The 27,109-nt window shown below is 35.6% G+C and overlaps 1 protein-coding gene across 1 annotated transcript; it reads right to left on the reverse strand.

Annotated features, from left to right (window-relative positions):
• Positions 1-571: 571 nt before the first annotated feature.
• LOC135706574 (putative beta-carotene-binding protein) lies at positions 572-27,109 on the reverse strand. The gene is made up of 5 exons (XM_065228228.1): positions 26,960-27,109; positions 16,694-16,782; positions 1,081-1,372; positions 875-1,021; positions 572-816 (listed from the first exon to the last, which is right to left on the reverse strand). Exons 1-5 carry the CDS (start codon positions 27,039-27,041, stop codon positions 653-655), a joined length of 774 nt encoding a protein of 257 aa, XP_065084300.1. The 5' UTR covers positions 27,042-27,109; the 3' UTR covers positions 572-652.

A 27,109-nucleotide genomic window follows, 5' to 3' on the forward strand; every position in this document is an offset into this window, starting at 1 on the left:
AATTTCGACTAGAATGGGGTACGTTAATCGTTTGCTTGGGACCATTAGGCTAGTCAAGTAGTGAGCCAATTTAAAATCGTTAGTTTTGTATTGATTGTTGATACTACAGCGTTGAATTCCAAAATTTTTTAAGCTACCCAGTTGCCTGGCCACTTCAATGACTGTTTCATATATCTAATCGAGTAAGGAGGGCAAAATGAGTCATCGACTTGATTTTTTTTTATTGTTAACATCAACAGGCTCAATGTAGCGCAAATGCTGGTTTGGAAAAGCAAAGCATCATTAGGGTTGCATTGAACCTGGGGCTTCATTGGGGAAGTTGAAACGAAGCGTTTTTCGTATGAACACTTGAGTGAAATAGTCGTTTCGACTTGATTGCATAATGTGTCCCTTGTTATATTAAATATTATGTACATTTTGCATACAGGGACACTAATAAAAGCCACTTGTCTGCTCTTAACAATAGTCAAAACTCTGGGACAACCCAGTTTTTCCCAAATGTAGGTAACCTGCTAACATTGGACACTGAATTTTCTTTACAAAATAATCACTTATGCTTCTACTAAACCTTTCAACATTTTTTTTTATTTATATCACATTCGCAATAGTAGCTCAACATTGCACCATAGTACATACACTGGGTATCCTCTTTTTATTCCGTTTCAGTTTTGGGCAACAGCCTTCGGTAAGGAACTCGGTTAAACATCTTGTTGATCACATCCAGCATGATCGGTTCCCAGGATCGACGCGTTTCCGGAAGCATTTCCTTGTAGAGTGACGGCCAATACTGATTGACAAAGTCCAGCGCGACTTGATCTGAAATTATTTGGATTGAATAAATAGCTGCAACCTTTGTCAAATATATGGAAATTACTTAGTCCTGGATCGGGGAACAGTCCGGTGGCGAAGATTTTCATATCACCTACTTCTGGACTCATGTCGAATTTATCTATCAAGACATATGTTTCGCCATTACGCTGGGTACTACGGCCAGAAATTTTCCATGTGGTCGTAACATCGGCTAAAATATTAATACATTTAATGCATCAAATTGATGCGAACTTTCAAATCGAAACATACTGGTGGTGACGTTGAAATATCCCTTCGACACAACCTTGATGGCGTTGAAACGTCCTTCGCCCTTGTATTTGCCTTCGGTAATCAGTTTTGGAAACTGAACGTCCACTTCCATGGCGAAGGAGTCATCCTCTGCTGTTGCTCGGACATTCTGGATCTTGGCACGGCTCAAACCGTACGTTTTGGCGCTCTTGATGTGCAACGATCCGTACATTTGCTGATTCTTGTACTCGAAGTAGCTACTGTCCTGGGTGAATGGATCGATGGCAGGGAAACCGATCGATGGAATACCATTCTGGGGAAAGAGAAGGAATATTAGATGAAAGAAGGATTCAAATTGGGATTTTTCTTCTATTTTCATGCGTTAATAATTAAAAAAAAAATACACAAAAAATGTGCTATAACTCTTCCAGAAATAAGATAGTCTTGGACCAGAGAGTTTATTTTTGCGGTTCTGGTAATTGTCTAGAACATTATGAGTTGCTAAAATAATCACTTAAAAGGTATGATCGAAAAACTAAATTAAAGGGAGTTACCATAAAAATACTGCATAACTAAAAAATACTGGACTAAGAATTTGTTCTTCCTGAGAAAAGTTGCTTCAACATATTCTACAACTTGGTCAAAGACATAGGGTAAATGTCGGCTTCGGCACCCATTGACTGTTTTCGGCAATCAAAATTTAAACGTTAATTTCACTATGTTTTACCATCAACACACTTCCCTGAATGTATCCAAATGATTCTTTAGTCTTTCAGCTTCAATCTGATTATATTTGTAGGACCGAGCAATCCTGTTATGCCAGATTTTTCTTCAAATGAAGCATACGTAATACAAAATGGGCTGATTTCGAGTTGCCGATAATAGAACAGCTGGTTAACACGCAGTTCTAATGGGAAGGTTGCCGAAGAAAAAGAGGCTGCCGACAATATTCACACTCACCTGAGAAGTTTAGAGCGTTGTAAAAACGCTTTCAAACAGTTTTGAAGAATTCTGTCGATTGGAATGGATAGAGAAGCAAGCAGCAGATAAATTGAAACAAACAGACACGTCATATATGTGCGTGACGCTGTGAAAATGCTAATAGAAGTGCGGACGCTGCTTAGATTGACGAGAATACGTAAATTCCCCTAATTTCTCTATATGTTCAAAGAAAAAAAATATGTTATCTATTTTTATCATAGCGTCATGACTAAGTTTTGTTTTTTTCTTGATCTCTTTTTTTTTTCGCCGTCTTGTTTTCCGTACCAATGCTACCGACGCCAGAAAAGCAGCTCCCACACCTGGACCCTACCTATCGACCCATCAACTCATGGACCGGGGACCTACGGCCATGCTTGGCATACACAGTTGTACACACCAATTGCTCATTTGTTAATAACTTTTCACTCAGTTGTTGAAATTTGTTTTTCTTTAAAGTAATTCAACAATTAATTGCATGGACCAATAATTATGTCACGCTAAATCGAGAAAAAATTCACCCCCTCACCCCCTATCGTGACATTTTTCCTAATGTATTGCTTGTCACAAAATCATAGACCCCCCTCCCCCCTTACAGCGTGACATAATATATGCATCAACCGAAATGGCCTTAACTCCATTTTGTAAACAAACCTTGTAAAGCCATTTTCTCGCGAACCGAAGTCCGAAAAGGCAAACCAACATTATGAACAGGTAGGGGAAATTCTCCTCTACCCGATTGTGGTTTAAGTTTGCGAATGTAGGTTTCGGTTCGCGAGAAAATTACCTTACAAGGTTTGTTTACATAATGGAGTTAAGGCCATTTCAATTTTTGGTCTTGAATGGATAGGTTAGGATCATAGCTTACTATAGATATGCAAAAAGTGGATAAATCTTAAAATTTGAGTCAACACCAACGAATTTTTACTCTTTACTCTTAAAGCCCGAGATGTGCAGCGAGCATTTCTCATTTCATTTTCACAACGCAAAAAAACAAATACAGTTCGTTAACTAGAATTAAACTCTACTTTTTTTACGTATCTATCACAAGCTTAAACTCTATTCTATCTACTGCTTCAAAAAGAACTATGTTTCGTCAACTCTGTGCAAAGTTATTAGCAAATGAGCAGATCGTGACCAAAACTGTGTATGCCAAGCATGCCTACACAGCAAAAAAAAATAATTTTGATATCACATCAAAGTGGATGCACTACAATCATGTCGAAAATTTCATGTAATTTTTATGACCACATAAATAAACAACTGCAGTAAAAGCAGCGTAATGTCAGTTCATGCATTGTATTAATGATAATTTTGTCCTTTTTAGCAATTAATATTACACCATATTTTCGACATAATTGTAGTGCATCCACTTTGACGTGATATCAAAATTATTTTTTTGCTGTGTACGGCTTCACTTCACTTCCGAAGGAAGGCGTGATCAGAGATTCTATGCCTAAGAACGAGATGGCGGTGCCGAGTGGGATTGAACCCAGGCCTTTTGGAGTGAGAGGCAGTCACGCTTACCACTACACCACCAGCGCCACTGACTAATTTTTGTTACGCAGTGTACGACGGGACAAGATCGCCACCAGGAGCAAGATGAGCACCCTTTAATTTTACATCAAAAATCGTATATTTTTAAAAACTGCACATACGTCCCCTTAAGCAACGTTCTAAAAATGATTTAGAAATATTCAATCACGACTGATAAATTGATAAAAATATGCCGAACGAAAAAAATCCTCTTATTGTAATAATGATTTGCTATAATAAATATTCCCTATTTTGCTTCGTTTGTTACAACTTTCAAAATGTTTCAGCTTCGTGCTGGTATTTCATTTTTATAAACTATCATATCATATTAGAACTAATTCTGCTGTAGGTGCTGGTCTTCCCCCGCAGGGGTGCTCATCTTACCCCGGAGTGTCTAAGAACGGTGTAAAAAAGTTACTTTTTTAAATTTATTTTGTAAATAGTCAAATTTGAATATTTTGAACTACATCAACCCTAGGGAGCTAGAACATTAATGAACTAGGACAGACAATATTTTAATGTATTAATTGCGATTATGAAATATAAACATGATTTCAACCTTAGCGTGGCGATCTTGCCCTGTCCTAAAGGGCGAACACGAAATTATTGCGACACCGAAAATGTCATGCCAATTTTCTTATAATGTTTAGAATCAAACCAAAATTTTAGGGTAGTTTTATACATATATTTACTTCAAAAATCAAAAGAAAAGTTAATCGATGGAGCCTTGAGTGTAAAATTGAACGCATTTTCGCTTGATGCCCTCCATCAAAGTCTTTACAGTGTCATCCGGTACCAGTTTCTCAGTTTTTTCCATTTTCTTAACATGTCCTTCTCGTCTTTGACTGTCTTCTTGCTCTTCCGAAGTTCCCGCTTCATTATTGCCCAGTACTGCTCCACCGGGCGCAGCTCCGGACAGTTTGGCGGATTCATGTCCTTTTGAACAAAATGGACAGAATTGGCCTCATACCACTCCAGGACACTTTTAGAATAGTGGCATGATGCCAAATCTGGCCAAAATAGCGGAGCTTCGTCGTGCTGCTGCAAGAACGGCAAAAGGCGCTTCTCGAGGCACTCAGATTTGTAGATCTCGCCATTTACTGTGCCCTTTGGCACGAAAGGCTCACTCCTCAGTCCGCAAGAGTAGATGGCCTGCCAAATGAGATATTTGGAGGCGAACTTCGACATTTTCTTCTTCTTAAATTTGTCGTCCACATCGAACTTGCTCTTGCCGGTGAAAAACTCCAACCCCGGAATTTGCTTAAAATCGGCTTTTATATACGTTTCGTCGTCCATCACACAGCAGCCATATTTTGTCAACATCTTCTCGTAGAGCTTCCGTGCCCGAGTTTTAGCCGTCGATTGTTGCCGCTCATCGCGGTTTGGGAAGTTCTGTACCTTGTATGTATGTAGTCCAGCTCTCTTCTTTGCATTCTGGACGTAGCTCTGCGACATGCCGATCTTTTTAGCCACATCACGGCTTGAGACGTTGGGATTTGCTTTAATCATCCGCTTCACCTTTCCCTCCGTCTTTTTGTTCTCCGGTCCCGTTCAACCGCTCCTGGAACCGCTTCAACACTCTGGAGACGGTTGAATGGTGAATGTTCAACATTTTTCCCAACTGCCGGTGCGACAGGTCAGGAAATTCCAGGTGTTTGGAAAGAATTTGTTCTCTCAACTCGCGTTGGTTCAGCTCCATTTTCGTTGAATCGAAAAACACGACTTCGAGTTTAACAGCATGTACACAATACACATCAATGAGAAAGTGTGCAAAATTTGGTTGATTTTTACCCAATGGTAAAAAAGTTATGCCCTGTTGAATGTGTCGCAATAATTTCGTGTTCGCCCTTTAGCCTACAAATTGTAGAGGATACTCATACAAACAAATCTTCTCAAGACACTTTATGGCTTAAATGAAAAAGTCAGGCCAAGTTTTTTTTGGACTACAGAATGTTTCACAATCTTCCGGAACGACCTACACAGTTTCATGAATCCCCCTCTATCCTTTAAAGGTGTCTCACTTTAGATCTGATTGTGATTCTTTTTGGATTGATCATGGACATAATAATGGCTACAGAATAGTCTTACAAACGACATGCCCTAAAATTGCCTTTGAAAATCTAGCAGAAGACACCCCCTCCACCTGAATTATTCCTAATCAACTCTCGAAGCACATTGTTCCACCCAGACAACCAGAAGTCGTATAAAAATATGCAGACAGTAAATATCGTAAATTGTTACAGTTTAGGTCAAAATTGCATATAACAATGGTATGCGTCGCATTATGTTTAAGTTAAATCGTATAGAATGCAAATTTTCGACCTATAGGGTAGATAGGGGCAATATGGTCCCCCTAAGAAAAACACATCATAACACATGAAAAACATTCATAAATGTATGATAGCTGTGATCATGCTCATGCTTTGGAATATGTTTGATAATATACAATGTTCAAAATGTGGATAAAATATGATAGACTCAATAAATTATTATGTTTGAAACATTTCAGTTTTTGCTCCGATCAACAACCATACGGGGCAATATGAGCACCCTTGTAAAAGTTAACTTTTTGACAGGTTTTCATTAGAAAATAACATTCAGGAATCATGTGAAATAGACACATAAGTTCTTTTAGCCACAGTTACGTGTATTTCTCGCTATAGAACCAGCGGATCAGTAAAATGTAATATGCAATGCTTGTTTTCTTGACTGCATATCTTATAATATTCTAGAGATTTTGAGCTAATGTTACATTTCCATTACTATCTTAGACATGTAATTGAATTTTGATACAGTTTTCATGCAGATGCATATTAGAAGCATTTTAAACAAGTTTGTAAAAAATTTGTATTATGCCCAATGGAACGGTGGCCCATCTCGCCCCGTATGGTCTTCTTGCCCCCATCTCCTCTATGCGATGATTCATTTTTCCGTCGTACTGTATCACAAAATCAAATCGGATTACATCGTAAGAAAATTTGCATGTATATGGCCTCCACTTTTGTACGTACAAGCCATTTCTTTGCATTCTATACGATTTGTTTGTTTGTATATATGTTTGTATATCACGAAAATAACTTTGAATATACGTGCACTCTGGTTGTCTGGGCAGATGTTTAATTCCTCCGAAAATGTCCAAAAATTCACCGAACCTTATAGAAGTATACCTCACGCGTCTCAAAGTCTTCAGACATGTTCCTAAAATTCTTTAGACCCTTGAAGGATTCATAAAGTCCTCTGAAGTCATCCTTAGTATTTTCTGATGTTTTCTAGATTTCACTGCACTATGGTCCGAATCGACAATTTAGCAGGAAAAAAATGTTTTCTCCGTTGTTGTTCATTTTAGATGCTAAGTGTCGTGAGAGAAGTTGTTTGTTATCATACCATGCTTCTTTTGAGCAAAAATCTGATTAGGGTGGTCCTCGTTTAAATCCAAATTCAAATTCAAACTTTTTTGTTTCAAGTTATAGGTAGTTACATTGCTGAGCAAAGTTGCAGAAAATATTATTTTAGACAACTTTGCTGAATACACCATTTATTTATCTCGTTAGTTGACTGTTTTAGAGCATTTATTAAGTATTTAGTTAGGGTGTCCCTAAAAAAACAGTTTTTTTTTATTTTGAACCATTTTCTTTTCGAAAAAAAAATTGTAGAACAAATATTGGCGCACGTTTTTGCTGAACAAAGCATGTTGATAAGTCTTAACGTTAAAAAATAATAGACTATTTTGCCCAAAAAACCAAGTGGAGTTGAATCGCTAAAAATTTTCTTGTGGTATCATCTGAAAAGCGATACTTAAAGAAATATTTGAGGAAAAAACTGCGAGGACAACTTTCTTTAAATTTTAATAAATCAATTTTAAAAATCCCCTAAAAAAACTTGAAAAAACATGTAACTTAAAAATGTCTAAACATAACAACATACTGTCTTGATAAAAATGGTAGGTTTTGACTAGATCTTAAAGTCTTCTTTGCACAACTTTTTTGTAGAATGTAAAGTAAAAGAGATAGAATTAATTATGTTTTTTTTTTGTAGCTTAAAGACAGTAATATTCAATGATTGTTTTTTTTTTCTTGATTTGTTTTCCGTCGATCTTGTTTTCCGTGCTAAATATATGCGTGTTTTTCAGGAAAGAAGCTGAACGATCGAGTACGTCAAGAGGATACAAACGATCCTTTGCTTTATTCATTTGGGATGTTCCCTCTCCACGCATATATCCGGTATATGGAATTGATGCTTGAAATTTCAAACAGGTTGGCCATGGAAAACCAACATGGAGAGTTAGCAAGTTGAACGAGAAAGTGAAAGAACGAGAGCTCAGTATGAAAATTGCATTCAGGAAACAGTTGGGTTTGCGCATAACTGAACCAATGCTGTCTGGAGGAAACTCTAATGAGCGGTTCCACGAACAAGTGGGAAATTTTTCCAGTTTTTATTTTTTGTATTTTTTGATTTGCATGAAACCTTGCATACAAGTTTTTGGGGAAGAAAAACGCCGTTTTGCATACTTGGTTCGCCATTTTGAATCTAGCCTTACTTATGAGAAGGCCCTATGGAAAATGCACATGATATCTTCAAAAAATTGTATCTCGGAAACGGTTTGTCCGATTGGTTTGATGTCTTGAGCGAAGTTTTAGACAATTGTTGGTGTTATATGGAGAAAATATGCGCGGTAAAAAAAAAAAGTTTGGTATTTGTGTTTTGAACTAAAATAAAAATTTTCCCTTTAAAGTGACATGTCAACAATTTTTTTATTATCCTTATGTTATAGCTGACTGAAAATGCTATCTAGTGCACAGTAGGTTGTTCTGGAGAAAAATAGGTTACGATGAAAAAAATTGTTTTTTAAAAAAATACAATTTTCAAAAAAGCTATTAAGAAAAGTCAAACAAGTTTGTCACCCTAATTTTATGAAAGTACATCAAATTTGCAAACAAAAAGTACTTCAGTAACATTTTTCTAAGATGCACCGTTTAGAAGATATTACTGATTTAATTTTGTTTTTTTTATAACTTAATAAGTTTTGGCCCTTTTCGGATGTACTCCGTGTTTTTCCAGTTTCAAAAGTATTTTTTTCGGATAGATTGGAAAATTTTGAGTTAAAATGACACTGACAGCTTAAAGATTCGAGTGAAATTCTCTGCCTTAAAAGTATTTTGAAAAACAAGTTACAAAATCCCACTATCAGGAACAATGATTTCTTCAAGTGATTTTTGGTGCGTTGTGCTGAAAACGTGCTAACAAGTATTAGATACAGGTAATCAGATACCAGTTAGCTGTACTACGTACAGTTGGTGATTGTAAACATGGTCTTTGTTGAAACTAGTCCACCATGGCCACGCTGGCCATAACGAGGCTAGCTCCGTCGTTGACCGTTCCTTAATAATAAATAAAAAGAACGCAGTAGTCACCTTCCATCAAACTAGAGGGCTGCCGACTGATACCTCAATCAACAACCGCCGCACTCTTTATTCATTCCAGGTATATACAATTTACAATCTTCTTCAATAACAATATACCTACGCCAGCAAATCTACCTCGCTCCAACTCTCCAAACTCGTACCTGAAGGTTCGACGATACCTGAGCGTTCAACTCTACCTATCTTCCAACAGTCTTTACCCAGCATTCTATGATTTCTACCCGTGAGCTGTATAATAATGTCTGACTCGGTTCTGAATTCATCCAGTATCTACTAGGGAAAACCAAACAGTAAATGCAGAAAGGTTGCTAGTAGCATAGTGATTATAGTAATTTCAGCTCATAATCCTGTGTTTTTGAACGAGATCCAGTGTTGTTTGATAACATAATAATTGTAAAGGAAAGTGTAACACGTTTTAGTGCAAAGGTAAGTTTTAAATACACATTTTAATTATATGTTTTGTGATATTTTCGTACAAAACTAACAATTGGAAAATATTTTCTATGTTACAGATTACAAAATGAGTAAAATAAGATGTATTCGCCCATTCAAAGACATTCAGTGTTCGAAAGAGCTGCGATATCTCACGGATGGTATCATCCAAAAACTAAAATCAATTGGATTTTCCAAGGTATCCACACTGAACACCAAGGATTTTCGTGTTTGTTCGTCTTGCCGTCTACATATTGATTCAAGAGCTCACCTCACCCAAAACGAGGAACAAAGCGTAGCCGGCGGCTCAAGGATGCCAACTGTTCAGACCATACCTGATGTACCTGATTCGCAAAGCTATGAAAGTTTGGTCACGATACCATCAGAGTCAACGCTAAGCACAATTAAATCAAATGAAGACTTCACGATGCCTGTAGACGTCGAAATATTCAACCGAGGAATAGCAGCTATTCGTGTTTCACCTATAGATTTAGGTAAGGTTAAAAATGTTCACTATCCTGAAAAAAAGTGCGCTGAAATCGTCGAAGGTGTACGAAGAAATCTTTTAAAATTAGACGCTAAAACAGAAAAAGCAAACGAGTTTGATGAAGTCATAGAAAATATGAAAATTAAATTTTTAAATTCAGCCGCAAGGCAAGAAAAACTATCAATTTTATAATTGTTGCCAAAATCATGGTCAGTACAAAAAATTGTAGACGAATTTAAAACCAGTAGAAATATGGCATCAGATGCAAGAAAGGAAAGAGATAATGTATTTGATTCATCTCAAGGTTAAAGCTCTGGAAAAGCTTTGAGTAATGAAACAAAAGAACTGGTTTTGAATTTTTTTTGAGGACGATGATATAAGCCGTGCAATGCCAGGCCAAAGAGATTTTGCTAGCGTAAAGACAGGAAATAAGAGATTAGCTGTCCAGAAAAGATTGTTAATGATGACATTGAGAGAAGCTTTTAATCGCTTTAATGAAATGTACGTCAATGTAAAAATAGGGTTTTCATCATTTGCAAGCCTCCGGCCAAGGCAATGTAAACTATTGACTATCACAGGAACACATAATGTTTGCGTTTGCACTACGCATGAAAATGTCAATTTAATTCAACATAGCTTAAAAAATACAATGTCTTGAATGATCTAAAAACATTAACGAATAGATTACTTTGCGAAAATAAGACAACTCATTTCCATCTACGAAGATGTAAAAACTGCCCAGATACCTCAGTTTTAGAAGACAGTTTATTGAAACAACTGGAAGAAAACTTTGTTGAAAAGCTTTCATTCGAACAATGGGTTACCACTGACAGATGTGATTTAGAAACTATTGTAAAGCAAACCGATGAGTTTGTTTCATTTTTCAGCTCAAAATTAGAAAGTTTGATTCCGCATGATTTTGTAAAAACCGAACAATCCAATTTTTTGAAAACTACAAAACAAAACTTGCAAGATGGTGAATTTTTAGCTATTTGTGACTTTTCTGAAAATTACAGCTTCGTTTTGCAGGATGAAGTTCAATCGCACCATTGGAACGTGCAACAGGCCACAATCCATCCTTTCGTAATATATTATACTGAAAATATGCAAATTAAACATATTAGCTTCATTATAATTTCTGAAGAACTAAGACATGATTCAGTCGCTGTCAATTTGTTTATTTATAAAATGATAAACTTTTTACAAATTGATCAAAATAAAAACATAAAAAAAAATTATTTTATGTCAGATGGTGCTGCTTCACAGTATAAAAACCGAAAAAACTTTTCTAGCCTTTGTAAATTTAAGTCAAAGTATGGTATTGACGCTGAATGGCATTTCTTCGCAACATCGCACGGAAAAGGTCCATGCGATGCTATTGGAGGTACGATAAAACGCATGGCTACCAGAGCAAGTTTAGCCAAAGAACGCGAACACCCGATAAAGACTGCAAGAGAGTTGTTTAATTGGGCAAACAAACGAAAAGAAGAAGAACTTACAAAGTTGTCATTTTGTTATTCTACTACAGAAGAATACGAAAATATGTCTTTGCAGCTAAATAATCAATATAACAATGCAAAAACAATTCAAGGAACTCTAAAATTCCACTCATTTCTTCCTCTATCAGAAAATACAATAAAGGCAAAGCTTTATTCAAACTGTCCTGACAATGATGCCAAAATATTCAATATTGTTAAGAAAGTTGTGTAAACAATAATTTTATAAAAATACAGGAATAAAAATAAACTGATGATATCCAACATATAATGTTATTTTTTATTGCGCACAATCACCATCCCTGAAAAATAAGCTTAATTCGCTCTTTTGAATCTTGCTAATTGAGGAGCTTACATTTGCAGTTCTCAAAAAGGTGTATCTCGAAATCGAGTTGTCTCATTGGTTTGATGTCTGTGGTGATGTTCGGCAATAGAGAGAAAATATGCACAGTATAAACACATCCAGTTTAAATGGATTAAACTGTTAGGCGATATGCAAGAGTTGAATGCACATTTTCAGCACAACGCACCAAAAATCACTTGAAGAAATCATTGTTCCTGATAGTGGGATTTTGTAACTTGTTTTTCAAAATACTTTTAAGGCAGAGAATTTCACTCGAATCTTTAAGCTGTCAGTGTCATTTTAACTCAAAATTTTCCAATCTTTCCGAAAAAAATATTTTTGAAACTGAAAAAATACGGAGTACATCCGAAAAGGGCCAAAACTTATTAAGTTATCAAAAAAAGCAATATTAAATCAGTAATATCTTCTAAACGGTGCATCTTAGAAAAATGTTACTGAAGTACTTTTTGTTTGAAAATTTGATGTACTTTCATAAAATTAGAGTGACAAACTTGTTTGACTTTTTTTAATAGCTTTTTTGAAAATTGTATTTTTTTAAAAAACAATTTTTTTCATCGTAATCTATTTTTCTCCAGAACAACCTACTGTGCACTAGATAGCATTTTTAGTCAGCTATAACATAAGAATAATAAAAAAATTATTGACATGTCACTTTAAAGGGAAAATTTATATTTTAGTTCAAAACACAAATACCAAACTTTGTTTTTTACCGTGCATATTTTCTCCATATAACACCAACAATTGTCTAAAACTTCGCGTAAGACACCAAACCAATCGGACAAACCGTTTCCGAGATACAATTTTTTGAAGATATCATGTGCATTTTTCATAGGCCCTTCTCATAAGTAAGGCTAGATTCAAAATGGTGAACCAAGTATGCAAAACGGCGTTTTTCTTTCCCAAAAACTTGTATGCAAGGTTTCATGCAAATCAAAAAAGATGAAAATTACTCGTTGCTTTAATGATATGGAACCGCTCTAATGACGGCAATAGGAATTGATGAAAGGTTACTGGAGCGATTTTATGTGCTTCTCACAATAATTAACAGTAGATCTGGCATAAACATTGAGGTATTTCGAAGCTATTCCGAAGAAACACGGGCTCGGGGGGAGAGGTAGCTCATCGATTCTTCCGGTTCGCCTCCTAGCATCGTGCTATAAGGTACCAGGCGATAACCAGGGTAGTTGATCGATAGCTCGATGACGTCATTTCGTTGACGTCTGCAATGGGAAATTCTCATAGCAGGCGTTGACGATGGGACGTTGTCGAGTTGTTGAATAGCAACTATCGTGGTAACTCACCGATTACCTGTCGATCTGCCAAATTTGGAAAGACGTCTGCATTGAATTGTCTCATATAATAATATTCCGCCCACTATATCACAAGAAATTGCGAGTAGCTGAGTGGAATGGAGATAAGTTAAGCATTGGGTACATGACCAAGTCTCCTCTGGGTGGTGCCAAAAGATGAGCGCAATAGAATCATCAAGTTGCCATAAGGCACGGAATGAGACTATTGCATGGCTGGATAGTCAAAGTCTTCCATTCGTTAGTCATTTCAGGTGGATTAGAACAGGTTTAGGAGGGCGTTGGCCAGATTTGGATTTTTCAGATGTAATCCTGGATAGGACCCTGTCATTGAACGTCGCGTGAAAGTGGAACTTAATGAAGGCCTAAGTACTTTTTCGTAGTTTTTAGTTTTCGGATTTGAAAGATCGTCGGTTACAGTGGCCTGCTTACTGAGCAGAAAAACGCGGTCCCAGGTCCTTACATATCAAAGAGATTTATGGTAAAATCGCTTGTGTATCGTGTATTTTGCGAAACTCGTTGTTGTCGTTGGTTCTGGGTTTGAATGGATACACAAATTTGAGCAACGGTATTATGTGATATGAGGGGCTCGGTGGCCTTAGAGCAACCGTTTTTGCTTACTGAGCAGAACATCATGAGTCTAATCTCAGGCCCATCCACATTCAAGATTCGTCAATCGTTTTATTTGTTAATATAACTACATGGTAATAACAGCAACTCGGTGATTAAAAAGGTGCTCGTCTGCCTAGTGGCAAACGTTTTTGCTTACTGAGCAGAAGACCATGGGTTTGGTCCCTAGCTCCTTCGCGTTATATGATCGTTAGGACATCAATTCAGCTTATCGTTTACCAAAACGAACCCTGCTGCAAACCCAACCCTCTTATCCAACATCCCAGTGATTCCTCGTGGAAGTGCATCAGAGGTGTTCTCGGCTTCCATCAAAGCGAGTGTCATGTCAACACAATCCTTCCCATTCCTTTCTTGACCTGTGTTCGGGCGCGGCCGGCGCTGGTATTGCCTAATTTAATATCACCAGTTTTTACACATTGAGGATGATTGCTAGTCCCAAGCATCGTCTATTGGTTCTCTGTGTAATTACAGCTGATCTGGCAGTAACAGAGTAGCAACCGTGGGCGCTCAATCAAGCTCAAGCTCAAGCTCAAGCTATTCCGAAGAAACACGGGCTCTTTATGTCGAACTTTATGGGTGGTACCCACTTTCGCCAACCGCCCATAAATTGCTGGTACACGGATCGACCATAATCAGACATGCAATTTTACCGATAGGCATGCTAAGCGAAGAGGCGCAAGAGACACGGAACAAGAGTATCCGTAAGTTCCGAGAACATCATGCCCGAAAATTTAACAGAATATCTAACATCGAGGACGTTTTTAAAAGACTGTTGATCACCTCTGACTATCAAAATAACAAAAAATAGTACATTGGCTTTACCAGAAAATGCTCAACATCTGGTACTTAGTTAAGTTTTATTACACTTGTTTCTTTATTTTTGTGAAATATGCCTCAAGAATATAATATTTGTTTCGTAAATCTATATGCTTCGTTCCATTTAAAGTTTTCAGAGCCAATTCGTACAATGACAGTTTACTAAAAGGTTGTTCCCCATGATAATTTATAATTGATATAGGGTGTCTCACACAAAACAAAAACATAATTAATTCTATCTCTTTTACTTTACATTCTACAAAAAAGTTGTGCAAAGAAGGCTTTAAGATCAAGTCAAAACCTACAATTTTGATGAAGACAGTATGTTGTTATGCTTATACATTTTTGAGTTACAGGTAATTTTCAAGTTTTTTTAGGGAATTTTAAAATTCATTTATTCAAATTTAAAGAAAGTTGTCCTCGCAGTTTTTTCCTCAAATATTTCTTTAAGTATCGCTTTTCAGATGATACCGCAAGAAAATTTTTAGCGATCCAACTCCATGTGATATAAGCATTTTAACATCACTTGGTTTTTTGGGCAAAATAGTCTATAATTTAAGACTTATCAACATGCTTTGTTCAGCAAAAACGTGCGCCAATATTAGTTCTACAAGTTTTTTCAAGACCATTTTCTAAAAGAAAATGGTTCAAAAACGATAGAATAAAAAAACTGTTTTTTTTAGGGACACCTCAATAAATACTTAATAAATGCTCTAAAACAGTCAACTAAAGAGATAGATAAATGGTGTATTCAGCAAAGTTGTCTAAAATAATATTTTCTACAACTTTGCTCAGCAATGTAACTACCTGAAAAAAAAGTTTGAATTTGAATTTGGATTCAAACGAGGACCACCCTAACCAGCTTTTTGCTCAAAAGAAGTATGGTATGATAACATACAACTTCTCTCACAACACTTAGCATCTAAAATGAACAACAACGGAGAAAACAATTTTTTCCTGCTAAATTGTCGATTCGAAGCATAGTGCACTGTGACTCACGCTCAAATTTTCCAATTTTTTTGTGTTGCCAAAAACGGAACAAGCATAATCGGAACGTGCTAAAAACGAAACAGCAATAATTCTAAAATTAATGTTTTCTTGTATAATAAAACCATCGATCAAAATAAAAATTAAGTAATCGATTATTGCATATGCATAAATCGAAGACAAGTACTATCCTATCAATATAAAAAATAAACCGTTAGCTATAAACCAGGGCCGTCTTTACAACCCTTGGGGGCCCTGGTCTAATTTGATCGTAGGGCTCCCTATCTGTTTATAGTTTTCAAATTTTACCTTCCATGAAATAAAAAGACTTGTGATAAACCTTTTTCGTATGAACTTTTCTTCCAAATTGATTTTATTCTAACATACATTCAATTTTACTTAACTAAATTCGCAATCGACTAGTTTGTTAGTAAGTTGAAACCAATTTTCATCAATAATTCGTAATAAATAATAAATTAAGATTGGTCCATAGCATCCCTCAAATAACATTTCACTAATTATTAAATTAGAAACTGACTGCTATCCTGAGCAGTTGGTGGTCATCATTGTATTAAATATCCTGAGGATAATTCTCACATTTGGGAAAACCGACTTCAGTGCATATGTATGTCGTTAATTAGTTTGTAGCAAATGTTGCCACCATCTTCAACAAAATTATATAAGTTGTTGACATTCACGAAACATGCTTACAACTTTCATGATTAATTTGAGCAATCTTACAACAGTTCATCATAAGTGCATCGATTGACTAAGTTAACATTTTTTAAATGTGGACGAAAACCATTTTTTCAACGACAGATGAAAAAGTTAAACTTCGTTTTTTTTTAAGTTGCACCCAAATTAAGACAAAATCGACTAAATCACCATTACAACTCATCTACTTCTGATTTATAATTCAGGCTAACCAGCAGTACGAGATGATGTTCTAGTCGCCCATGCAAATATTTTCACATACATTATGATTGATGTCTCTGAGCCGGGGGCCCCTCCAAATTGGGGGGCCTGGCTTTAGCCCATCATTGCCCTACCGTTAAAATTGGAAAATCGGACATCCCTAGTTGTAACTGCAAATTCAGGAAAAGTGCAATAACTTCTTGCGAAATTGCCAAACAACTTCTTAAACTTATTACCTACCTGGCTGATGCTATATTAAGACTTACTTTCAACTCTGGAAGCAACCGCTCAATGGAATCCTTGAGGCACTGTCCAAGTTCAGGGTCGTCGCGGTTGCATATGCGCATAAACGATGCTGTAATGAGTAAAAGAGAGAGAGATATATATCGATTGAAAGCTGTTTAATTACCTATTGTAACAGGATTGAACAAAACTGCATCTGAGGTGAGCAACATGTCCGCCTGGTTGATCGATTACAACATTTTCAAGACCTCAAAGCGGTTCACATTCAACGGTCACGAACCCTTTGATGACGGCGTTGCCAATTCAAGTCACTCTCAGCGTTTACGCATATGCAAATTTCGTAAGCAACCGGTAGCTTAGCCGGCGATGTGGTGATGTGTATTGTGCAATAACTGCATCGGGCAGCATCGGACTCGGAGAAGCTTCCGTTACGTACAGTATTGGACATATGTATATAAAATCATGATTTTTTTTTTCTTTAGTTCAAAAACTGTAACTTTTCAAGATTTGCATCAATGTCAAACATTCAAGAGTTTTTTTTAATTAAAGTTTAAGACTTTATTGGCTGAGCGTGTATGATGATTGAGCAATTTTAGTAAAACGCATTTTTTAACTACTTTATCTTGAACCAAATTAATTGAAATTGTTCGAGTTTGGATCTTTTACATCCCTCTAATTTTAGATGGTCAGATTATCAATGATACGAATATTAGGAAAGTTTTATGTATAGTGAAACTTTAGTTAATTGGGTATTGTAGTTTTAGAAATTACATATATTTTTTTAAATAATTAAAAAAAATGTTTTTTTTTGTTGTTGCATTTGATCAAACTTTTCACTGATTTAGCCAATCAAGTCTAATACTATACTGCTAAACCAGGAGTCATATAGTTTCACAAACTTTGATGTACATTTCAAAAAATAACAGCTCTTCAGACTTTTTCGAAGTGTAAAAAAAAATCACGATGTTATATACTTATGTCCGGTACTGAAGTTAGCCGTGAAATCTTATTAATTAGCTGCGAATGCGGGGATATGCTACGTGCAGCTAATTGCATGTTTACGTACAAGTTAATCATACACGGAGCGTATTCATTAGCACTTGTCGTTTTATTTCCGTAAATCTAGTTTTTTTTTTGACTCGTCAATCTTTATTTCAATGAAATTGAACTTAAATAGTGGGCATATGTTGACTTCTAACAATATTAGCTGATCAAAGAACAGCTGGTAATTCTGAAAAAAGTATATAAAGCTACCATGCTGGGGTGTCATGCATATATTTGTTTCGGGTTGGAAGTTTGCGCTAGCTACACAGAACTGATATAGATTTAAAAGGTTCTCGATTGAGTCATAGCTTCCACTATCAAATTCGATAAATGTTGCCCCACCAGTGATGGATAAACGGAGATTTTTGAAAAATCATCGATTTCTCTTCAAACCTTTTCTCAAGCGGTGAGAAAATGTCTAATTTTTTTTTCATTTAGTAATAGTTACATTGTATGCAGTGAGTGAGCTGAAATTTTCAGAGTGTGGTTTTCTCACCTATTGGCACAAATCTAGGGGTCCGTGAAATTATAACTTTTATTTTTGTAGGCCAGTCTAGTGGTGAGTGCTGTCAGAAGCAGCATGAAACACCTATTTATAAATCGCTGCGAAATTGTACAGTAAACTATGAGGGAGGCGTAAAGGAAGAAAGAAGGTGGGTTTATTTATTTCTCCTTCCGTCATGACTTGTAATTGTGGAAAAGTTTTCGCCTTATTCACATGGCATGCAGCTTTTCCACTAACTCGATTCAGACAATCGTCCAGTTAATCTTATTGCTTACCCTTATGATAGTGATTAGAACGTTCTGAGTACCGTATCATTAACCAAGCTACGATTTCTCAAGTCATCGCAGACTAGAGCTAGCTTCATACATTGATAGACCAGTTCATATGAATTTAGCAGAAAAGTTATAGAACAATGAGTCGTTGTTTTTGCAATTAGTTCACATGTTTTTCAAATCTAATAAAAACCGCAAATTCATGTAACCTGTCTTGTGCTAACCCTGTAAACCATGTGGTAACTCAACAAACTTTTTCTGTGGCATAACTTTTGCTTTATAAAACAGATTTTTTTTTAAAGCGAGCTTTAAAAATAACTCCGTAGAATAAAATAAAATAGTAATCTTCGCTTGAAATTATTGTTTATTTTATTATGCTTACAAAAGTTAGTTCGTGCCATTTTTAGTAGCTTTTCAATAATAGACAGAAAATGTTAGGATAATGCTAAGCCCTTTCTTTGCTTTTTCGATCAAGTATGCCACGTTTATTGCTATGATTTTTTTTTCGGAGTAGATCCCAAGTAACAATTTAACAGCCTTTCGACTTTCACACTGATTTATTGTGGTTTTATAAAAGCAATAAGGGGCTGTTCATAAACTACGTAGACAGTTTAGGGGGGGGGGGGGTTGAGAATTATCCACGGCCCATACAAATTTTAAATTTTTTGTATGGACAATTGTCTACGCAGGGGGAGGGGGGGTCAAGAATCCCAAAAAAATTGTCTACGTAGTTTATGAACAGACCCTAAGCAAACTTTTTAGTTTAAATGAAGCATTTAATATTGCAAAACATTCTTGAATATTAATATTAACATTGAATAATTAATATTGCAAAACATTTTTGACGATAAAGTCAGAATGTCTTTGGTTTAAAAAATTAATTTAATGCAGCACTCTATCCCTTTATAAAACTCAGTGCCGTCCCTTAACCTCACTTTTTACCTGTGCATCAACTTTCATAACTAGATTTAATGGCATATTCATACTCGAATCGGTTGAAAAATACACTTAATCTTCTAGTTTACTCGATGTCTATCAATTGCAAGCAATGTTTTGATAATTGTTTATGTTTTGAGAGTTGGTGCACAGATAGATTGAGGTTAAGGAAACGCCACTGATAAAACTGTTCAGTTAATCAATCATTTTATGACTCGTTTTTTTTTATTGATGTTGCAAAAAAATACTCCATAAAGGCGTTTTATCATTATAAAAGCAATTATAAAACGTTTGGTTTTAAACGGGGTCAAATAGCATATATTGTGAAGTAATGAAATTGAGTTGTTAGCGGAATGCTTAAATAAAACAGCACGGTTATCTTCCATTTGATTCCACTTAATAAGTTTTGGTATCCATGACAGATACGTATTTCGACTACAATGTGCAGTCTTCATCAGTGTCACTCCCACTAAAGAACTTATCAAAATCTAACCCCCTTAAGTACTCATCTCCTAGGTAAAAAGTCAAGATCAAAAGTATAACAATGAAACTACAATGTGTTGAATCGGAACCTACCTAACTAATAAAAACCAAAGCTTTAAGTAAAGTAAAGGAGAAAAAATCTATACAACTCTCTAATAAGGAAAATCCTAAAGGCTTGGTACCCATCATAATGAAGTAATGAAATTGGGTTGTTAGCGGAATGCTTAAATAAAACAGTCTTCATCAGTATCATTCCCACTAAAGAACTTATCAAAACCTAACCCCCTTAAGTAGCTAGTGATTTCATGAAGGTAAAACAGCTTTTTCACAAATAGCTTTGAAAAATTACTGTATAAGTCAGTAAAGAAATTGCTGTCTATATCAGTAATTTATTTGTTTACATTTGTTTTTGCTGAGTTTTTCAGTATTTTTATTTCAGTATTTTGATGAATAAGTCAGTAAATTCATAAAAAAAAGGTTTATTTACTGGTAATGTATCACAGGCTGACTTCCCAAAAAAAAAAGAAATTCAGAGACAAATAAGCATGCATATTGAATAAATGCTGTATAACAGTGTACAATGCTCAATAAAACGGGTTGTCGAATAATATGCTGAAAAAAACACATTGCGATCGATAGATGCGCCTTTATTCCACTGTTTGCTATGATCTGATTAATTAACTTATTTAAGGTGATTTCTTGTAGAGTCCACAAATGGCCACCACGTAGGCTATACATGCACTTCCACCTCAAATTTTCAATTACACACATTTCGAAAATTAATACCCCATTTCTCCAGAAATAGCTACTTCATGTATGCTGCAGTACAGCAAACTTGGAGTAATAGTTTCATTGTGGTACGTTTCGTAGAAGCTGATATTTGGGCTGTTAAAGTTTCAAAGTGGCTACGAGAATAAGGATCTCACAGCGAAACACCTTAAAGCCATATAAACGTTGAATGTTTTCCTGATTTAACACCACAATTTCACACCCCCACCCAGAACTTTTGGTGTTTTTTTTTTGACTCACCGGTATTATGTCAAGCTTGTCAAGTTCGATGTTACTATTAACAGCGATTAGTAAATTGAACCACAATCAACGATTTTTTTTTTAATCCTTTATGTTAACAACACCATGCAGTTCAATGTTCTGGTTGAATAGATTCACCAGATCCTGAACAGAAGTTAATATTAAAAATAATACAAGTATTATTAAGCATGCAGTTGAATACAATCGTCAAAAAGTCGTTTATTCAATAGGCGATTGTTTGTTGGGTGGTTGATCCAGTATTTCACGGATTCAAACAAGTGTCATCCGAAGGTATCTTAAAAGCATGGATGTTGTTGCAATTTACCTATGTTTTATTCATTTTTAGAAACAACCAGGCATCTGGCTTTGCTTGATGGAATGTGATTCGCAACAAGAAAATCTAGAACCACGCTATGCATTTGATTAATAATTTTGTATGCCATCTGCGTCGAAGGAAACCCCAACTAAACGGCGCCTGGAGAAGCTTTCACCACCTTCTGTGGCAACCGCCAAGCTTATCGTTTGTACGTGGAAAAACTCGAGATCGCCAAGAAAGAAGTGGAAATGGAAAAAAAAAACAAAAGAAAAAAGCCGGAAGGCAGAGAAAGAAACAACTAAAGCAAAAAGTCCTGACCAAAAGCAACTTTAAAAAAATAAGAAGAACAATTAATCCATGCTGTATGATTTTCCGTTTAAACATGAATTGAAATATATTTTTATATATTACTAGCTGAGTGTGCCAAATTTGGTTCATTTGCTTGATTAATTCTCGAGTTATGCAGAAATTTCTGTTTCATTTGTATGGACCCCCCCCCCCTTACAGAGGGGGAGGGGTTCCGAATCATCATAAGAACCTTTTCCACCCCCAAAAACCCCTGCATACAAATTTTTACGCCGATCGGTTTAGTAGTTTCCGAGTCTATAAGGGTCAGACAGACAGACTAACAGAAAGACAGACAGAAATTCATTTTTATATATAGGTATAGAAAATTAATAAAACACTACGAACTTGCCCACGTAAAATATGATCTACTACTATTTTTGACCTAAAATAATAATAATTTGGGTGATTTGAATTAGGCACACAAATGAACGGAATAAGAAACAAGGCCAATTTTCTGATTGGAATTAGGATCAAAAACGGATTTAGTGTGTATACATTATCAAAACAGAAGTGCAGTGATATGCTTAACCAAATTTATTTACTACTAGCTGAGTGTGCCCGGTCTTGCTCGGGATTCAATATTAGCTTGAGTTTATGCGCCGATTTAAAAAAAAAGCATGCTCTATTGTACGTAGCCCCCCCCCTATTATCTAAGGGGCTACCCCCTATGATTATCTCCTTATACCCCCACACTCGCCCCCACATGCCTAATTTGGTTCCATTTGCTTGATTAGTTCTCGAGTTATGCAGAAATTTCTGTTTCATTTGTATGGGATCCCCCCCTTACAGAAGGGGGAGGAGTCTCGAACCATCATAAGAACCTTCCACGGCCCCAAAAACCCCTGTATACAAATTTTCACGCCAATCGGTTCAGTAGTTTCCGAGTCTATAAGGGTCAGACAGACAGACAGACAGACAGACAGAAATTCATTTTTATATATATAGATTGAATAAACAGAATAAAACAATATAGCGTGTGGCTTTCAAATACGAAAACACTATTTTTTAGAGCACTTAGACATAGTTCACTGCCTTAGGTGAACGGAATTAGGGCACAGCGCGGTATAATAAAATATGAGCACTTCCTTAAACCACAGACAAACAGACATAACACATTGAATACAGGGTGCGTGACGAATTTTTGCAGTAAATTTCAAATAGTAATTTCTCATGCTTGTGCATCATGATTTAGATATATTTGGCAGCACTGGATAGCTTATACTGTTAGGTGTAAGATTTAAACAAACAATCTTGAGTAAACGTAAAGATGTCGAAACAAGAGAGCAATCTGTCAGCCGTTGTGGCTTTGTTGCGCGCCGGAGTATGCATGAAAGAAATAATTCGGTCGGTAAATGTGTCTGAAAGAACAGTGTATAATATTAAAAAGGCTTGCTCATACTGCTCATAAAGCACAGAAATGGCTTACGGAAAATATTTCGTAAATTTGGGAGGAAGAAATTTGGCCCCCAAGCAGTCCCGATATCAATCCGTTGGATTATTTTGTATAGGGCGTCGTCCAACGGGATACCAATAGAACCCCTCACACCACACTTAAGTCGCTAAAAGCTAAAATCAAGGCAGTGATGACATCTATGGATCGAAACATTTTAAAACGTGCATACTGCAGTTTCCGGAAGCGTCTAACTACAGTCGTCGAAAGGGAAGGCATTTTTTTTTTAATAAATTTACTTACAACTTCCATATGTTGCGAAAAAAAAAAAAAATCGCACAAAATTCATTGCTAGAATAACTAACTGGTGTATTTATTCTCAAATATGCCATTTACTGCAAAAATTCGTCACACACCCTGTATTTCTCACTGTAAAACATCTTCGTTAAAACATTACCGCCATCTGTCGAGTACACTGTGGTGGGCACACCGCAGATGGCGGTAATGTGTAAACATCAAACGCAAGTGAATTGACTATGCGCGCCACAGGTGGCGGTACTACCAACTACGATACTTTTAAATAGTCCGTTAAATGCTTGTTCGATGAACAACTTGCGAGTGTTATGACTTAGTCACTATTTTGAAGTAAGTCACTAAAAAGCCACTTTTTACACCAAAAAGTCACTAAAGTCACTATTTCCCTAAAAATAGTCACTAAAGTCACTTTTTCACTACTAAAATAAAGTTTTGTAAGGAGTTTAAAAATATTAACAAAATGCTTAAATTTAGTGGGTGAAAATGCTTAAATTTAGTACTTGGCTCTAAGAAAGTCTACAGTAGTTTTAGCAAAATATGCATACCTGTTATAAAATTGAAAATGTTAACCAGAGTGACCAGTGAAACGCAAAACTTTAGAAGACCAGGAAAAGTATTGGGAAATGCCTTCAATTTCGATTAAAAATCGGGGAAAATTAACCTTCTTTCCCAGAAAATAAATAGTAAATCTTGTAAACTTTCCAAAGGTATTTGTCTGTGATAGATTTTAAAAAGGCTTTCAAGGATGATAATGAACTTTAAATAATTCAAAGTAAATTTTAAGAGAATTTTAAAGGATTTTAGAATATATCGAAAAAGAATACCAAAGTACAGACTACGAAAGTCTCATGTAAAATTAAGTGCCCTGAGGACTGATTTCTTCATCTCCGCTTAAATCTTAAGCCAGGTTTACCTATACAGTTAAACTTGGCTTAACACACACGAGCTTCACTTTTGATTATTGTTTAAATTATTAGAGACGCAAAATTCAGCGCTGAAACAATTTTTTTGAAATAATTCCAATATAATGGAGAGTGCATTCTAACGAGAGTTCTGACTAGAATTCTATGATGATTCGATGAGGATTCTAGGTTCAATTCTAATAAGAATTCAAAATTAGTTCTGAAATTTTGCTTGAGGGAGCTCTGATGAAAATTCCATGAAAATCCCGTGAACTCCAAAGATGGTCTCTGCGGATAGTTCTAAAAGAATTCTGGGGTGATATCTGAAGATACTTCCATGAGAATTCTAAAGAGCTCGAAATAAATTCCGAGAAGAATTCCAATAGAATCGAATTTGGAGGGTTCAATCTCAAAGGAATTCTGAGATGAGTTTCAAAGTTATTCTAAAATGGATTTTAGTTTTGAGAATTCTGCGGAAATACTATGGGAATTCTAAGAAGAATACGAATTGAATTTCCAATTGAATGCAGGGGGAAGTCCAAGATTATTCTAAGCAAAAATTTATGAAATTTCTGAGGTTAATTGCATGGAAATTCTAAGGAGAATTCAATTAAATTTAAAATTGATTTATGCAAGGAGCCTTCAGGAAGTTCCTAGAAGAATCAATAAAAAATCGAAAATAATCTACTTTAACTAATCATGTGTTATTACATCATGCGTTAATTTAACGATTTACATAGCCGGAGATGCTTAACGTAAAATATCAGACTTAGTGGAGATTTTATACAATAGATGAGGATATTAAATTATAGAGTTGATAGTTCCGTTATAGTACGGCAGTGTGAAAATTGTATAAACAAAGAAGAAAGCGATCAAAGGACAATTTTGAGGAAGGTACGAAACAGGTAGTGGTTTCCGTCCGATGGGACTTGAGTGTGAAACAATCGATAGAACATTGGAGGTACATAAGCAAATCGGCGATCATCCCTTTTTTCGGTGACAGGGGGAAACACCCCTCACCATCCCTCATTAACGGATGAGCTTGGTAAAGGAAATGCGATTCGTGCCTTCCTCAAAATTGTCCTTTGTTCGCTTTCTACTTTCTATATACAAATTTCACATTATAACGGAACTATCAACTGTTTACTTTCATCTCCTCGTCTATCGTATAAAATGTCCACTTTAATCCTGATTTTTGATGTTTAGCATTTTCAACTACGAAAATAATCTATTTCCAAGAATTTTGTTGATTGTTCTGCAAAGAATTTCAAAAATGCAATATTATTTTTGTAAAAGCTTATTTGCCTCAAAGTTTAAGAGAAGGGGAATTATTCTAAAAAAGTTCTTGAGATCATTCTGAAGAAATTCTGTGAAAAGTTCTTAGCGAATTATCAACGTTATCTACCTAGATAAATCAAAATTTTAAAGATTTCAAAGGCAGAGTCAAATTCAAGATCTTAAAAAAATGGGAATTACTATTTGCTAGTCATCATGTATAACGTAAGCAAAAGTAAATTATTCAAATCACTTCAAATGCTCTTCACAGGAGATTCCGTTGTGAAATTCTGTTGTGAGATTCCGTTGTGAGATTCCGTTGTGAGATTCGATTAAATTAGAGGAATTTATGAAATTTGATTTTAAGTTCCATGCCATAAAAGGTTTATCAAACCGTATTTGAATTTCTAAGTTACAATATGAATGGTTACTTATTTAGTATGTTCAAGTCACTATTTGGTCACTATTTCCGTAATTTAAGTCACTAAAGTCACTACTATTATATCGCATCAGCACTACCAGCCCTGCAAGTGTGACCATGGGTGTTAATGTATTATACAAATAATGCTCATACTCATAGTTTGTTATACAAGTGTATCCGCAGCATTACTCTCTGAAACAAAAAAATTGCATGTTTTATGTGTCAAACACTTATTTTACGACCTCTTCTTAGATGTATAAAATATCATAACACCTAATGATTTCATAACTCATAAATATTTTTTTAGTTAAATAAGCATTTTTAACGTTGTTTAGAATTTAAAATCCAGTAGTTTCTTTTTTTCTAACAAATGATTTTCAGCTATGCGAAAAATGTTGTGAAATTTCGATGGTCGATGCTGAATGATATTGGCAGCATTCTACTCCTGAGGAAAACTAATGTTGGCATTCACTTCTAGCCTAGCAGGATGAATTGCAAATGCTAGGTACATATCCAAGCAACACACATGTTCTATAAGAGATATTCATCAAAAATCTAATCACATACTGCTGACAAGGCAATTTTATTTTATTTTTTAGAGTCCGGTCATAAATAAAGAGGTTCAATCAAGTACTTAAAGACTGCTAGTATAAATATTCTTGGCAGCCCGAAACTAAAATCTCATTTTATATTGAAAGATCTTGGCCTGTGCTTGATTTTCGTCTTCGAAATGATTACAGTTGAGTTGTATTCAAATGTTTATCGAAAATCCGAAAATGAAACAAAACTTATATATTTTGACGCAGTAATTACCCTGCCTAGTCTAAAGTGACAATTTAAGCTTGTTTCCTCTATCTATAATCCTATCATTTAGCTCCACTAATTACACACTGAATTAAAGTTGTCAATCACAGAATGAATGACATAATCCAACGTTGACACAGCACAATTGAACTACCGACCGGTAAGGTCGTTTGAACACTTCATCAGTTTATGACACTAGACACTAATTAACACTGTGACTGCTCAAAAATGAATACGACCTTCACTTACGTAGCTCTACGTCTGGATCATCCACAAACTCGGTAGCACTGGATAGGGCGCACAAAGCGCACAATAGCATCAACACTTTCATCTTACTTAGCAAGCACAAAACCTACAATCTCACCGAAAATCGTCAGTTTTCAACTCGGGAAACTCACA

This window comes from Ochlerotatus camptorhynchus, unplaced genomic scaffold (assembly GCF_037179485.1).
Source record: "Ochlerotatus camptorhynchus isolate MF236.1 unplaced genomic scaffold, CSIRO-AGI_Acam_v1.1 ptg000284l, whole genome shotgun sequence".
Taxonomy (NCBI): domain Eukaryota; kingdom Metazoa; phylum Arthropoda; class Insecta; order Diptera; family Culicidae; genus Ochlerotatus; species Ochlerotatus camptorhynchus.

Bases quoted from the DNA above. Each gene is read 5' to 3' on its own strand.
- LOC135706574 (XM_065228228.1), bottom strand. From the start codon at position 27,041: ATGAAAGTGTTGATGCTATTGTGCGCTTTGTGCGCCCTATCCAGTGCT. The intron at 1,373-16,693 runs GTAAGTCTTAAT...CTCTTTCCCCAG, and splicing joins GGTTGCTTCCAGAGTTGAAA to AATGGTATTCCATCGATCGG. The intron at 1,022-1,080 runs GTATGTTTCGAT...TTAATATTTTAG, and splicing joins ATATTTCAACGTCACCACCA to CCGATGTTACGACCACATGG.